The sequence below is a fragment of the Pleurodeles waltl genome, chromosome 4_2 (genome assembly GCF_031143425.1).
Source record: "Pleurodeles waltl isolate 20211129_DDA chromosome 4_2, aPleWal1.hap1.20221129, whole genome shotgun sequence".
NCBI lineage: Eukaryota > Metazoa > Chordata > Amphibia > Caudata > Salamandridae > Pleurodeles > Pleurodeles waltl.
Window position 1 is genome coordinate 862558470 of NC_090443.1, and position 14150 is coordinate 862572619.

At 45.5% G+C, this 14150-nt stretch overlaps 1 protein-coding gene across 2 annotated transcripts in view; it reads left to right on the top strand.

The window, feature by feature from the left end:
* The window catches only part of USP24 (ubiquitin specific peptidase 24), a 1409949-nt gene that overhangs the window by 1008341 nt on the left and 387458 nt on the right, over nucleotides 1–14150 (top strand). For both annotated transcript variants that reach the window (XM_069232604.1, XM_069232603.1), the window contains exon 52: nucleotides 3667–3762. In XM_069232604.1, coding sequence (XP_069088705.1) covers nucleotides 3667–3762 — 96 coding nt within the window. The remainder of the gene's footprint in view (nucleotides 1–3666; nucleotides 3763–14150) is intronic.

A 14150-nucleotide genomic window follows, 5' to 3' on the forward strand; every position in this document is an offset into this window, starting at 1 on the left:
CCTTCAATAAAGACTCAAGTCTCCCGTGGGCACTGGACTTGCCCTGCCCCAAGAAACTCCAAGGAAAGGACTCTGCAGATGCTGGAACCCGGAAAACTGACACCAGAAGTTACCACTGCACCCAGCGTCCACAGTCCATGATGCCAATGGGGTCCCCAGCTGCCCAGAGACTGAGTCCAGTGTGGTCTCACTCATCTTGGATTTACCTAGGGCACCTGCAGCCTCTGCACACAGGCCCCCCTCTCCTACAGGCTTGTGGTGACAGAACATCTGACATCTCCAGCAACCACTGTACGCGTGACTCCTGACCACAGCTGAGCTGGGTCATCGGTGCCAAAAGCGTCCCTTGGCTCCTAAGAGCTCGAGTCCACCCTGGGACCATCCCTGATGGACTCCCCCACGACTCCTGCAGTCTCAACACACAGGACCCCCTGACCGTGAGTGCTCCCCGAAGTGAAAACCCACCGCCTAAAGACACCCCTGCATCCATTGCCCCTGGGCACAGGAGAAGAGGACCAAAGGTGCCAGAGCACCCCAAGTCTACTACCTACCGGGTTGTTGACCCCGACTGGCTTCCTAGACAGAGCCTGCAGTCTGTTTGTCACGGGGTCAAACTCCAATAGGAACCCATTAGGCACCCAGTGCCTTACGACACCTTACTGCACCTCTGCACCCGGCTGCCCCAGTGCTGCCCGGTGTGACCTGTTGGTGTGGGTCTGATCAGTGCCCAGTACTTACTTTACCACCCTGAGATTGGCTTTGTAAGTCGTCGTTAATCCTGTGTTTGCTGAATATTGCTTTTCCTCTATAGGATAACAGTGAGAGAACTCTGAAAATTGCACTGTCTCTTTTTCTGAAACTACAAAGTATTTGCTTAAAAGTCTACTTACCTGATTACAAAGTTTTTGGGTTTGGAACATAAAAATAATTATTTTTCTAAATTGGTCTCAGATGTATTATTTGAGTGTGTCTCATTTATTGCCCCTGTGAGTACAACATATGCTTAGCACTATCCTCTGATAAGCCTAACTGCTCACCCACACTACCACAAATACAGCATTAGTCCTACTGCTTTTGCCTCTGCAAAACCAGTCTGGGATCCACTGGACTCTCTGCACAGTGTACTTCATTTTAATGCACTATATAGTGCCAGCTTCCTACATATTCAGAATCCTTCGCCCTGTCCTGAGACAGTGTTTGAGGAGGGAGAGGGGCCTCAAAGCATGCAACCTCAGTCGTAAAGTTAATGGCAGACCAATAGGGCTAGATCGAAGTGTCCGCTTCTTCAGAGGCCCGAGCAGTCACAGGGGCACTGTTCTCCCCACAGCCACCCCCCGAAGCATTGCCAAGCAGACACAGTCACCACTGATGGCTTGGGGCAGAAAGTCCTTGCAGTGCCACACGCTGGCGGTCTTCACAGCGGTCCTGGTGCTGTCCTCGACGTCGTTGTCTGATGCGCAGGCAGAGCGGACGTCACGTGCGAACCCTGCAGAAGGCCAGAGGACAGTCCTGCTGAGCTGAATCAAGTACTCCTGGGCTCCGGCAGAACAGTGCTTCTCTGGGACTTTGTTGGCTCCAGCAGCCTCTCTCCGGAGCACCACCCGAAGAGCTGTCTTAACCAGTGCGGCCCAGCTCAGTATATGCTGCAGCGGGCGAGAGCAGTTGTCAGGCCCCATCTGCAGAACCAACCGCTTGTATGGGCCCCTGGAAGGAGGGCAAAAATGTAGGTAGTGGTTTGTGTCCCAGGGGGTCACAAGCATGGATGGTAAGGGATATTTAGAGGGTCAGACCCAGAGCTCTTGGTTATGTATACGCCATCTTGGCACTACACAATACTTGATGAAGTACTCCTACAGGGGTTCATGCACATATTGATCCAGTCATTACAGGCACAGGTAACTTGACATACTGTTATTTTGTCTTTCGTTGGCCTAGCAATGCTTGCTGTGGCGATAGTTAGGGTTACATATTGGCCCTCTCGTCCGCTTTTTCGTCTTCTGATCAGCCATCATTGTTTCAATCATCTGTTGTGACACATTATTTGAAAGTGCTGATTCAAATACTCTCTTTTGTGATAACCTCACTGGCACCTTAATTTGGTTCTCACTTAACTTGTGTGCCCTGTTTGAACCAATGCACCACAGTTCACACTATTACGCAAAAGACCATCTTCCTCATAGCAACCACGTCAACTTGTTGCGTTAGTGAGCTGCAAGCGTCATCTGTCCAGCTGGCCTAAACCACCTTCATACCAGATAAGCAGGACAAAAGCAGCATTCCAACCAAAGGTCGTCAGACCCTTCCACATACTTCAGTCTCTCACTGCCAGCTTTCTTTATCTCATCCATCTAAAGAGGAAAAAAGACTCCATCGCTTTGAGCCCTGAAGTTCTACATTGACCGCCCCAACATGCAAAGGGTGGGCGATTGGCTCCTTGTGATTTCATTTGGGCGAAAAAGGGTAAAGCTGTGCCTAAGAGAACCATCTCCATATAGGTTGTCGTGTGCATTAAAGATGTGTTATGAACTGGCCAAGAAATAGCCTCCAGAAGTTCTTTGCATTCCACCAGAGCAAAGTCATGCTTCCAATGCAGTGGCCCTTTAGTTTGCCAGCTTGGACCTGTGCCTGGAAGCTATGTGGATGTCTGTTCACACGGTCACAAAACACTGCTGCCTGAATAGCCTGGTCTGGTGGGACGTGCATTTTGCCCTGTCTATCCCGCATGATTTCTTGGTCTAAATCATTCCATAGACCCATACTCCACCTGGGGAGGTACCACTGGATGTCTATTTACAAGGTGAGGAATCTCTGGTTGGAAGTATCCATCATAAGAAAAAGTTACTTACCTTCAGTAACATTCTTTCTTGTGGATCCTCTATCTAACTACAGATTCCTCACCGACCCATCCTCTTCCCATTCCCGTTAATAAGAGTCTAATAGAGATATCAGTGCACTGGCAAAACCGAATTATCAATGGTTCTGCGTCCAACAGCGAGGTCAAAGACCAGAAAGAAACTGACAGTGTGTGGAGGTGGGATTTATGTAGGAACACCAGTGTTGCCTCCAGGGCAGGACAGACCAATTGCTGAGCCGCACATCACTTACTGATGCACGAGGGAATTCCTGAGAAATGTTGCCGGATCCGGCCTGGAGTTACTCACAAGGTGAGGATTCTGCAGTTAGAGTATTCACTAGAAAGAGCATTACCAAAGGTAACTATTTCATTTTATTTTCTCTTCCTTTTCAAGCACCCAAGGGCTGCTTATGACTTCTCAAAGTCATATCTCTGCATTGTAATTAGTTGCTGATCATAATGTGCTTTTCATTCGTATTGAGGTGCACTAGCTGCATCTGGTGATTTTTTTTTTTTTATCCCTGTACGCAAGATCATACTACTGCTCATATGTTGATTTGGTAACCTTATGTCTCTTGTTGATTTTTTTCTCTGTAGGTCCCATATTTTGCTTGATATGATTATATTACAAAACCTTTTTTTTTTTTTTTTGTTAAATGTAGACTTTGAGTTGCTCTGATTTCTTACTGTTAATTTTGCCATCTTCATTGAAATTAGCCTACATAGTTACTAGCAAACAGTTGTATATGTTTTTGAAAATGTTATTTATTTTATGCTAGCATTTAACAAAACACATTTCTTCTGTTTTTCAGATGGTGAGAGATGAGAATCTTAAATTCATGAAAAATCGGGATTTGTACAATAGTGATTATTTCAGTTTTGTTCTAGCATTGGCTTCTGTGAATGCTGTAAGTAGTTTTTCTTCATTCCTTCTTGTTGCATGACTCATCTTAAATCGTTGACATGCAGTGCTCCTTTTCCCCCTAAGTGCCTTGTTTGACCACACCTGTTGGATTAAAGATAAGGGCAACATTCCAATATTTTGTGTGTGTTCTCCTGTTTGTGGAGTCTAGCCTAAATATCCTAAACTTAAATTGATTGTAATTTTTTAAGCTATCTGGAAAGCTTCATCCATAAATTGTACAAATGCATTTGGAAGTAGTCATTTTCCTTTAAATTCCAATACCCCCATGAAACAGGAGCACGTACTGTAACAACACACAAAGATTTTGAACAAATAATCTTGTATTTTTTATTGCCACATGTGTTGTGTTATTGCTACATTTCTCCACCTATTCTGTAGACCATTTCCCAGGTTCGTGCACGCACATCTCTTAGCATGTTCTATAAGAATCTGTATGTAGTTTCTTTTTAAGTTCACCAACTTGTAGCTTTCTGTTTCATCTCATGAGGGCCAGGCTTCCTATGCCAAACTGAGCTTTAAGATGGCCGTTCCTCCGTGGAGCGCTGAGCAGACACTACATTTGGGACACTCATGCATCCCCTCAAGATGAGGATACAGGGGACAACAGTATGTTCCTAGACTGCTTTGTGCAGGACTTTAAAGCAACCCCATTCAAAGTCCCATTCTTACCTGTGGTCTTGTGATGAACACAAGATCGGCCAATCTGATGGGTCATTGGACTAATTAATGCATCCACTCCAAGGATCTATGTTTTACCCCATTGTTACATATTTATATAAAGCTGGGTGCCCTCAGCCTTCCATCCTTTTGAGGTTGTTAAAATGAATACAATAAAGTAGAGTGACAAAATACCTTTGTTAACTATCAATAGTGCCAATAGGCTTCCCTTGTATGTGAAATATACTACTCTACAGATTAGCATGTTATGCATGATGGAGGTGGTTGTACAGGTAGGCTTGGCAAAGTCCTACTACAAGGCTAAAGCGACCTGCAATGGCAATGTGAAGATGACTTGGGTGAAGGCAGGTGAAAGGTGAAATTGCAAAGTAGAAAGACATAGCCAACTGGAACTAGAAGTTAGGTCACTTGAAGAAGGATTGCATTGATTTGTAAAGTAAGACTGATGGGAGATGATTGCACCAAGCTTTAAAACCAGCAGGAAATAAGCCCCAGATTTTTGGACAATTTGCGCTCCTGTAGATACTTAGGCCTACATTATGACATTGGCGGTAAGTACCGCCTACCGCCGCTGCGATGGCCGCCAAAAGACCATTGCCGTGGCTAAAAGCCACCCACCAAATTATGACCACAGCTGGATTTCCGCCACAAGAAGGGTGGAAATCCGGCTGTGGCCATGCTGGCGGATGTCGTTAAGGTGGAGCTGCTACCACCAGCAGCGTCACGCCAGTAGACCACCGCCAGCCTTATTATGAAAAATAATACGGCCTGGCGGTGTTCTGCTGGCAGGCGCTGCTGGTGGTAGCAGCGCCCCATCCTGTCCCCTGCCGGAAGACCCCCTGGATTCAGGTAAGTCGAGTTTCCGACAGGGGAGGGGGTTGGGAGGTGTTGTGTGTGTGTTTGGGGGTGTGTGCATGAGTGTGTGTGTGCGCGTGAATGCAAATGTATGTGTAATGTTTTTTGTGTGCATTTATGTTGGGGGGGGAGGGGGCAATCCTATCAGTGACAGGGAAGGAATTCCCTGTCACTGATAGGGCCTACCGCCATGGTTTTCGTGGCTTTACAAGCGCCTCGAAAACCATGGCGGTAGGCGGGGTCAAAATGCCTGATGTGGGACAATAGCAGCTGCCGGGCTGGAGATTCTTATCTCCAGCCCGGCAGCTGCTACCACCATGGCAGTCGGAGTGGTACATTGGCGAGTTGGCTTTAACCAACCCGCCAATGTCATAATGTGGCGTATGTCAAAAATCTCCCTCCTCCAGGTGCCACACTTGGTATGGAAACCTTTTGCCAAGTAACAGCCTTCCATTGTCACCAGGATATACTTTTCAGGCTCATCCCTCCTCGGACGTGACGAGATTGGAGTATATCAGCATGCAGGTGTCATTTCTTGTTCCGTGTCTCATTTACGTGAATCTGGAGCTCTTCTTAGTGCACTGCCAAAATTCCTCAGTTTTCCAACAGTAATTTTGTCAAATGTCTCCTGAGATTTTAGAGTTTAAACCGTGTTACAGACATCCTCATCTGACCCACATGACATCTGCAAATGTCTTGGATCTGAGCACAACCCAAAGTCCTGCAACTCCTTTTTTTTTATTTATTTATTATTATTATTTTTTTTAAATAACTCACACTGAGAGCACTGGGGAGTCAGGAGGCCAAACTCGGTGCTTAATTTGAGCCAATGGTTTCCGGTGAAGGGCGCAACACTTATTTTGGGGTGGCCAGTATGTATTTTTCTGCATTAGGCAATTACTGCAAGCAGAAGATACTAATGGGGAAAGATGGAGGAAGAGAAAAATGAGAAAGTGTCACAAAGAGAGAAAGCAGAAGGCTGCAAGAATGAGCTGAAGGGACAGGGAGTGGCTGTAAATGAATTAAAGAGGCCCGAGATGGCTTTAGAATTAAGCTGCCTCTGTATTCTTGCACATTTAATTGCAGTAGCAGCATGTCTTAGAGGAGAATTTGGACATCAGCACGTTTGTATTTCCAAATACCCACTGACCAAACTACTTTTGTCCCACTCCAGCAAGGATACAGAAAGGCATCCCCCTTCTGCTTCATGTAATCCCTAAAGAAATAGTGATTTCTCAAAAAGATCTTCTAACAAAAAATGGCATAGGAGGGCGAAACTATATTCTTCCTCAAGGAAAAGGTCCTACTCCCTTGAACATTAGAAGTCATATTGTCAACCTCGCTGCTGGGCTCTTCCTTATCATTGAAGCCTCTTCTGACATGGAAAGAAAATTGTGATATAGCGATTTGTAGAGTGCACTAATCACCTATGAGGGCTTCCAGGTGCTTGAGCAGGTGTGTGGGTGTGTGGTTTCTGCGGAGTTATCAAGGAGCCAATACTTCTGCTTCTTTTGGAACTCAAGAAGTTAGTAGTCTCTGATGCGTTATGTGAGGTTGTTTCATGCTTTCAGTGTGATTTAGGAGAACAAGTGAGTTTCTGATCTACTTTTGTGGATGCAGTGTGTGTGAAAGTGAGACTGAGGTGTCTGATTGGCTGGTGAAATTGTATGCGGTTGTTTACATATGCTGATCTGGTGTTGTGAAGAGTTTCAATTAGCTGTGGTTGTGGCTGGGTAGATGTGGAACTCTATGAGATGAGGTGGTGAGGGAGGTTGAGTATGAGTCTTGGAGAGGTGTTCTGTATGGTTTGAAATGTGTTTAGGATTTGCTTGTCGATTCCAGCATAGAGCTAGTTGCCAAAGATTTTTCGTAGGATGTGGAAGCAGACAGCACTCACTTTGTTGACTTGTGCTGTCATGTTGAGTTTGTTGGCCAGGCTCATTATGAGATTTCTGACATAGTCAGTGGGTGTTGGTGCTGATCCTAGCTCTGTTGGCCACCAGGTGTCGTCCCATGGGGAGATCTTTGTTTCCGATGACAAGTACTTTGGTGTTGTCAGTGTTGAGCTTCAGGTAGTTAGTTCTCATCCATTCAGCTACCAAGGTCATGCAGTTGGTGAAGTTGGTTCTGGTGGTGGTTGTCTTTTCCATCAGGGAGAGGATGAGTTGTGTGTCGTTGGCATAGGATATGATGGTGATGCCTTGGGATTGGATGATGTTGGGGAGTAGTGACATGTAGATGTTCAACAGGGTGTGGCTGCAGCACGATCCCTGGGGGACTCAGCAGATCAGGTTCCTTATCTCCCATGTGAAGGGAGAGAGCCTGACTTTTTTGGGTGCTTCGTGTGAGGATGGAGCAGATCCAGCTGACTCTAAATCCTTGGATTCCTATCTCGTGTAACCTTCTGATGAGTGCACTGTGGTTGACTGTATTGAATACTGTGGAGAGGAAATGGAAGGTGGGGGATGTTGTTTCTCCTCGGTCCATGATGTCGTTGGTGGCTATGATGAGGGCTGTTTTCATGCTGTGCTTTTTTCCTGAAATCTGACTGTTGACCTGTAAGTGGTGCAGTTCAAGGTGGTTTGTGAGTTGGATGTTGATGGCCTTCTCTATCAGTTTCGCTGAGTGAGGCAGCAGGGAGATCGGGCTGAAGTTGTTCAATTTGTTCGGGCTGGCTGATGCCTTCTGTAGGAGGGTGTTGACCCCTGCATGCTTCCATTGTTCTGGGAATGTGGTGGATGTGATAGGGGTGTTGGGATGTGGGTCAGTGCGGTGCTGATTGGCTGTGCTCCAAGGTTGTAGATGTGGTGGGGGCATGGATCTGTTTGGGGACCTTGAGTAAATGGTCTGCATATCCTCTCTGGTGAGAGTTTTCCATTAATTCAGGTTGCTATTTTGGAGGTGATGGCATCTTGGGGGTGAGATTTCTGGTGTATGATTTGTGTGTAAAGTTGTTGTTGGTGTTTGCGATTTTCCTATGGAGGACGTTGGATAGAGAGTGGAAGTAATGCTCTTGACAGAGGCTAAGGATGTGGTGAATTCCTTGATGATCTGGAAGATTGGAATGGATTGCTGCAACCGCATATATACCGATAAAGACCAGCAAGTCTTTTATAACCGCCATACCCACAGGAACCTTGAACAACAATCTACAGTTAGTAAGATGTATTTGTATGCACAATCAGGTTGTAGAGGACTGCAGTGGTCCAGGTACACACACTAAGACGGATGTCTGCGGTGGATGTTTGATGTTGGAGCCCTTGATTTGCTGGCAAATGTCACAACAAAGGATGTATTGTTTTGTCTGTTTGTATAGACCTGGTCACCAGAAGTGTTTCTTTAAGAGTGTTACTGTGGCCGTAATAGCAGCATGAGCAGAAGCGACACCCTCATGCGCTGCTTTTATTAAATCTAATCTCTGGTCTTAGTTGGGGGGGGTCGCTCGATCTCCAACCCCAGGAGTTGTTGCGTAAACAACATTCTGCACTCTGATGTGGTAAGAATATTTTTTAGGGTACGCTTTTGGAACAGACTTGCCTTCATCCGAAGCTTTCACGGCAGTCAGAATTTCATTATCCTATCTCGTCTGGAAACGAGTCACTGCAGCAGTAGCTTACCCTTGAGATCAGCCACCCTCCCCCACAACGTTTTGTGTTTTATGGTGTTCCCTTTGGAGTATCTAAACCCGTTCAGCTTTCAATGATTGAGGTAATCATTGTAGGACTGGACGCAGTAGTATGAGTCACAGACAATTAAACTCAGCAGTCCTGGCTCTGTGTTTTCTAGCGCTAGAGTGAGGGCTTTGAGTTCAGCCAGCTGAGCTGTGCAGTCCCCGAGGGTGTGCATGTAGGTATTGTGAGGGTGGAACACTCCATCACTACACTCACTGCTGCGCAAGGGGCTGAATATTGATCTTTGGTACTTACAGCTGGTTGCGCTGAACCATCAGTGTAAATGACAGTATGGTATCGATCAAGTGGCAAAATATCTAGAGGAGTGGAGTACTCCTGTTCGTATTGGAGAAATTCTTGTGTCTGAAGTTTTGGATCAAAGAGGTAGTCAACATCGGTGGCAGTCGGGGAGGTTGCCCACTGAATCCAGTGTGGATGTAATGCTTTAGCGTTAGGAGCGCATGCTTTGGTGATGGCCCCTAAGGCTGACACCGGGGTAACGACAGTGATGCGTTTCCCTTGGGCAAATCGCCTGTCCTTAATGACAGCCATCTGAACTGCAGTTAGAATTTTTTCAGTGGGTGCAAAACGTTGTTCTGCATTAGAATATAAATGAGAATTGTATGCTATGGGGACTGTGTTACCCTCATTAAAGGTGACACAAGTAAACCCAATGGTACCAGCAATTATTCTGATGACCAAATTTGTCTTGTTGTCACGTGTGTGCAAGTGTTTTGCTTCTAGCATGTCCTGTTGCAAATCCCGAAGGATGTGTGTGTGTTCAACTGTCCAGTGTCTGCTAGAAAAATCAGGACATATTAAGTCATAAAGTGGCTTACTACATTGTGCTTAGTCTGGAATGAATGTTCTTCCAAAGTTGAAACCAAGTAAAGACTGTAGTTTCTTCAGAGTTTTAGGTGGGTGAAGTGGTGCACATTTCTCTAGAAAGTGCGGGGCAAGGCTCTTTCCCTCATTTGATCGCTCGTATCCCAGGAACAGTATGCTGAGAAATGCTATTTTACTTTTTCGAAAATGTAATTTGTAGCCAAGGGCTGCGAATCCTAAGATGATCCGATCAACCCTGGCAAGATGAATGTTGAGGTCGGCATCTGTGAGATAGATGTTATCCACGTAGGACAACACCTTAGAATCGATTTCATGTAATATTGATATTACATGGGCTGAGAACAGCCCTGGGCTGTTCCTTTAGCCTTGGGGTAAAAGGCAAAAGCGTTTTTGTGAGCCAAATGAAAATGCACTCAGGTCCCGACTTTCAGGTGCTAAGTTCTGGCAGAAGAAACCGTTGGAAATCTCCAATGTTTTGTATATTTTTGTGCACTATGTTATTAATTAGTGCTGTGCTGTGTGAATTTTGTATCGCATACCTCTTGTGCCGGTTTAGTACCTTCCTTTAGGGGTGGTACTCTGTATTTGAAGCTTCTTCGGCTTGGCTCCCAACCTATCCTGTCCTATACTAGTATAGTCCAGATGTGGAATCTCTCTGAGGCGCTGGCGTATAGCCAGTGCTACAGCTTCCCCTTTGATATTACTGAATATGACTGAGGAGACTTACCCATTATAGTATGTACTGATTGTGGATTAATCCCAGTAGCCAATTGATATGCAGCAGGTGCTGGTGTAGTGTTCAAAACTCACATTACGAACTTAACAAGTCGTCTGTATAGTGTTACTAGTTCAAGATATAGGTTTCGCAGGTCTGCTGCATTCATGTTTTGTATACCAGGGTGAGGTGTTTTTTTTTTGTCAAACATAGGCCACGTTGGTCCTTCATTACCTAAGGGATCTAATCTCACGGGTTGTATTACATGTTTTGTAGGGCACCTTTTTGATGCTTCTGGTAAGTGAACAGTATTTCATGATACTGGTATGCTTGGTACCATATTGGTACATTTGCAATTCTGTATGTATGGATTGTGAAAGTAGTGTTGTCTTTCTTAGGACAGTGAACCCAGGAATAAAATGTTACTGTTTGGTAAGCTTCCACTATGAATGTAACATCCCCGCCCTCTTCTCTTAAGCCTAGTGCTACTAGGTGTAGAGTTAGTGCTTGTCAAGCATTCTCAGGAATTTCTATGGCGTCAGCCATGTTGTGAAATGGGTAAAATAGAGGGAACACCAAATGGGGAGCAAAGTCCTTGTAAGAGTTCGAGCTCTAACAACCTGCAGCCTAATTACGTACTCCCTGTTCAGCTGAGGAGGATCTTCCCCAAGAAGGCTATGGACATCTCCGTGTAATGGTACTTAGGGCACCTGCTGTATGTGAGACAGTGATAATCATGGTATCCGTAAATTAGTCCCTAAACACCATCATTGGTGGCGCCATTTCGTAGTTTGACTCTTGCTCTAGGCAAGACTGCTGGTTTAAGGTTGACGGTACTTATGTTTGTAAGCGACTCTGCCAGTCCTACAACAAGTTACAACTGTCGTCCCAACACTCCCGACTCACAAGCAGCACCTCACCAGAAACCCAAACAGTAAAAGATGATTTGTGTCAGCCTTTACGCATGAACTCAAGAGTGTGACATCTCAGGGAGTGTTGTGGTTAAACGGAGATTACCCCTTTCTCACATAAACACTGTGTCAATCAAAGACAGGCAATGAAGAAGATGCAGTAAAGTTTCAATAGGTTGTATTTAGCAAAACTGGAATCTGCGATAAATTGTATGAGCTGCAATAATTAGGATAATGAACAGTGCAAGAAACAGAATGCTAAAGACAAGAGTCATTAATACAAAGACCCCCACCATCTTGCAATGACATGAAGGGACATGAGATATGATACATGTCCTAATACCCCTATAATGAGAACCTAATCTAAAAGAGAGATAGGTGGGTTAAACCTAATCTGCCAGTGCCATGTCCATGAAAAGAGCCCCCAACCCTTGTTACCTTGAAATGAGATTTCTAACTCAGACTCCGTAGGGAGTCAAAGACTGGGTCAGCGTCAAGGAGACGTGCATCATCGATAGCAGCTGGTCGGAATCCCTCTGAATATTTGTTTAAGTGAGGAGTATTTATACAGATCTGCTTGTACTCCTGACATAGGTCTGTTCCCAAACAATAGATAACAGGACATGCTTGGGACGGTAATTTATATAAACAATTCCCTCGAAAGCGTGAAGAGGGAAAGTAACTAATGTGAACACTTACAGTTTGTTTATCTTTGTCGCTTGATATTGACGCCTTAGCGTGGTGGCACTGATAACGTAAAACTAAAACATGGGTCTAACTAAAAACAAGGCAGCCATCTTAAAAGATTTAATTAAATAAATGTGCTAAAACAGAGCAAGCTAAGTAGGGTAAAAGTCACCAGGTGACGGGGGCACAAGTCTGAAAGCCAAAGGCTAAGCTAACTCCTGTATCCAGTTAAAACAAACTAGGATTCACCACAATCTCCTTGCTACTGTTAGAGCTCCCTTCGATGCATTCAGCTAGGGCGGTTTTCTTGGTGTTGCTCAGTTACCAGAGGTAGCATCTGAGTGTGACTTAGAAGGTGGTTCTATCGCTAGTTTGTGGCTGGCTCTTCATTTTTTTCTAGGTGTTTGCACTGTCGTTTGGAGTCTTATACGTCCTCTGTGTACCAGTTGGGCTGCTTGTTGATTCTACTTTGCTTTTTGGGTTTGAGGGACTCTGCACAGTTCTTGATCCAGTTGTTGAAGTAGGTAATCGCTTTGTTGAGGTTCTCGTGGGTTTAGGTTTTGTCCGTTGTGTGAATGTTGAGCCATTCTGCTTCTGAGATTATACCCCAGCTTCAGCTGGGCAGGGTGACACCTGTGGGTGAGCTGGCTTTAAGTTTATTGATTTGGAGGTGGCTTCTGGAGTTGTCAGTCCATATAAGTGGTGAAGTGGAGATGTACTTGATCCTGTCACTGGTGGAGAAAAGAGGGAGTGTGCCTTGCATTATGAGTTTGTTCTGTGACTAGCTGTGTTAGTCCAGTGGCGTTTGGCTTTGGAGGAGTACAGTGGAGCATGGCTTTGTTTTGTCTTCTAACTAGAAGTTAATGTCACCGAGGAATATGAACGCTCTGGAGTCAATGTTGAGTGGTACTATAAAGTCAGTGATGAGGACGGAGAATGAGGCTTGTGTTCTGGATGGTCAGTAGACAGTGGTGGCATTAAGGGTGATTTGCAGTTTCAAGTGCAGATGTTCCAGGAAGGGGGTGGTGCTTTTCTGTGGCTATTGGGCACTTGATGGATACTTTCTGGACGACTGTGAGTCGTCCTCCTGGCTTGCGGTAGTGGTCCTGTAGGGCGCTCTTGTAGGCCCCCTGGATTGCTGTGGCAATGTCAGGTGCCAATGTGGAGGTGAGTCAGATTTCCGTGTATAAGTTGAGGTTTGGCCGTTGTTGCTCAGCAGGTACCACATTTCGGTTGCATGTTTTTTGAGGGACCGTGTGTTGAGTAGCATGCGTATGAATGAGAGTTGGGGTGCGGCCGTGGTATTGGGTTATGTGGAAGTGTTGGTGATATTGCTGGTGCTTGTGTTGGGTGGGCTGCTGCATCTGATCTGGTAGTGGGTGCAGGTGAAGGGCTTCTACCATGGTGTGCACAGTGTAAGAAGGGGCATCCCTGTTCGAGCGATCACTGCGGGGGCCATCAGGGCAGGGTTCATGGCACTGGGTGTGGTCCATGCATGGACAGGCAAATATGGGCTTGCCTTCGGCGCACCAGCAACTGCCATTAAATAGGTCTTGGGACAGGAGTGGTGGGTGGGGTTATCTGATCGCCAAAGGACAATGCAAGACGCAGGAAAGGAGCGGGGAGGGGGGAGATGGCACTAAAGGGGGCAGAGGGATCAAGAAAGAGGCAAAAACAATCAGACAAAGGCACTAAAAAAAGTGCTAGAAATGGCAGATAGCAGGGTAAAAAAACAGAGAAGGATGCTAAAAGGTGCGTAAAAGAAGGCAGAATGATGAGTGAGGAAACTAGAGAAAGATGTGAAAGAATGCTAAAAAGAAGATTGAAAGTGGGGTGAAGAAACCAGAGACCGATGCAAAAGAGATACTAAAAAGAAGGCAAAAGCGGGGTAAAAAACAGAAAGGTGCCTGAGATAAAGTGCTGAAGCAGAAGAAAAGTGCAGTGAGTATGAAAGAGGTGTATGTGTAAGAGAGAGATCTGAGATGATGGAGTCACAAAAGCGAGGCTG